At 66.2% G+C, this 346-nt stretch overlaps 1 protein-coding gene across 1 annotated transcript in view; it reads right to left on the reverse strand.

Moving 5' to 3' along the window:
- The window catches only part of LOC104409819 (switch-associated protein 70-like), a gene marked incomplete at both ends in the record, with an annotated part of 26342 nt that extends 25999 nt beyond the window's left edge, over positions 1–343 (reverse strand). Inside the window, one exon of the mRNA XM_010019808.1 lies at positions 266–343. Within this exon, the coding sequence (XP_010018110.1) occupies positions 266–343 (78 nt within the window). The remainder of the gene's footprint in view (positions 1–265) is intronic.
- Positions 344–346: the final 3 nt, after the last annotated feature.

A 346-nucleotide genomic window follows, 5' to 3' on the forward strand; every position in this document is an offset into this window, starting at 1 on the left:
CAGGAACTGGCAACACCGTGTGATGAACGACAGCCTCGATGGAGCAAACATCACCTAGGGCACCCAAGTGGGTTTTGAAACGGGGGGCTGTGTCCCACTGCCCAGCTCCAAGCGTGACCACCTCAGCCAGGCCCCTGACCCAGCAACCCTGCGCCCACTGTGGTAGGGGCCCCCGTCGCAGCTGCCCCTCACCCCTACACCAGGCCCCAGCCCCACACCGCGGCCCCTGGGCTCATCACCCCTCTCCCCTCGCTGCCCCACTTGCCTTGAGCTGGGACTTGGACACCTTCCCGCTGCGGTCGAGGTCGAGGGCGGTGAAGGCGTGCCAGATGGACTTCAGCAGCTC

The sequence above is a fragment of the Nestor notabilis genome, unplaced genomic scaffold (genome assembly GCF_000696875.1).
Source record: "Nestor notabilis isolate BGI_N333 unplaced genomic scaffold, ASM69687v1 scaffold108, whole genome shotgun sequence".
Taxonomy (NCBI): domain Eukaryota; kingdom Metazoa; phylum Chordata; class Aves; order Psittaciformes; family Psittacidae; genus Nestor; species Nestor notabilis.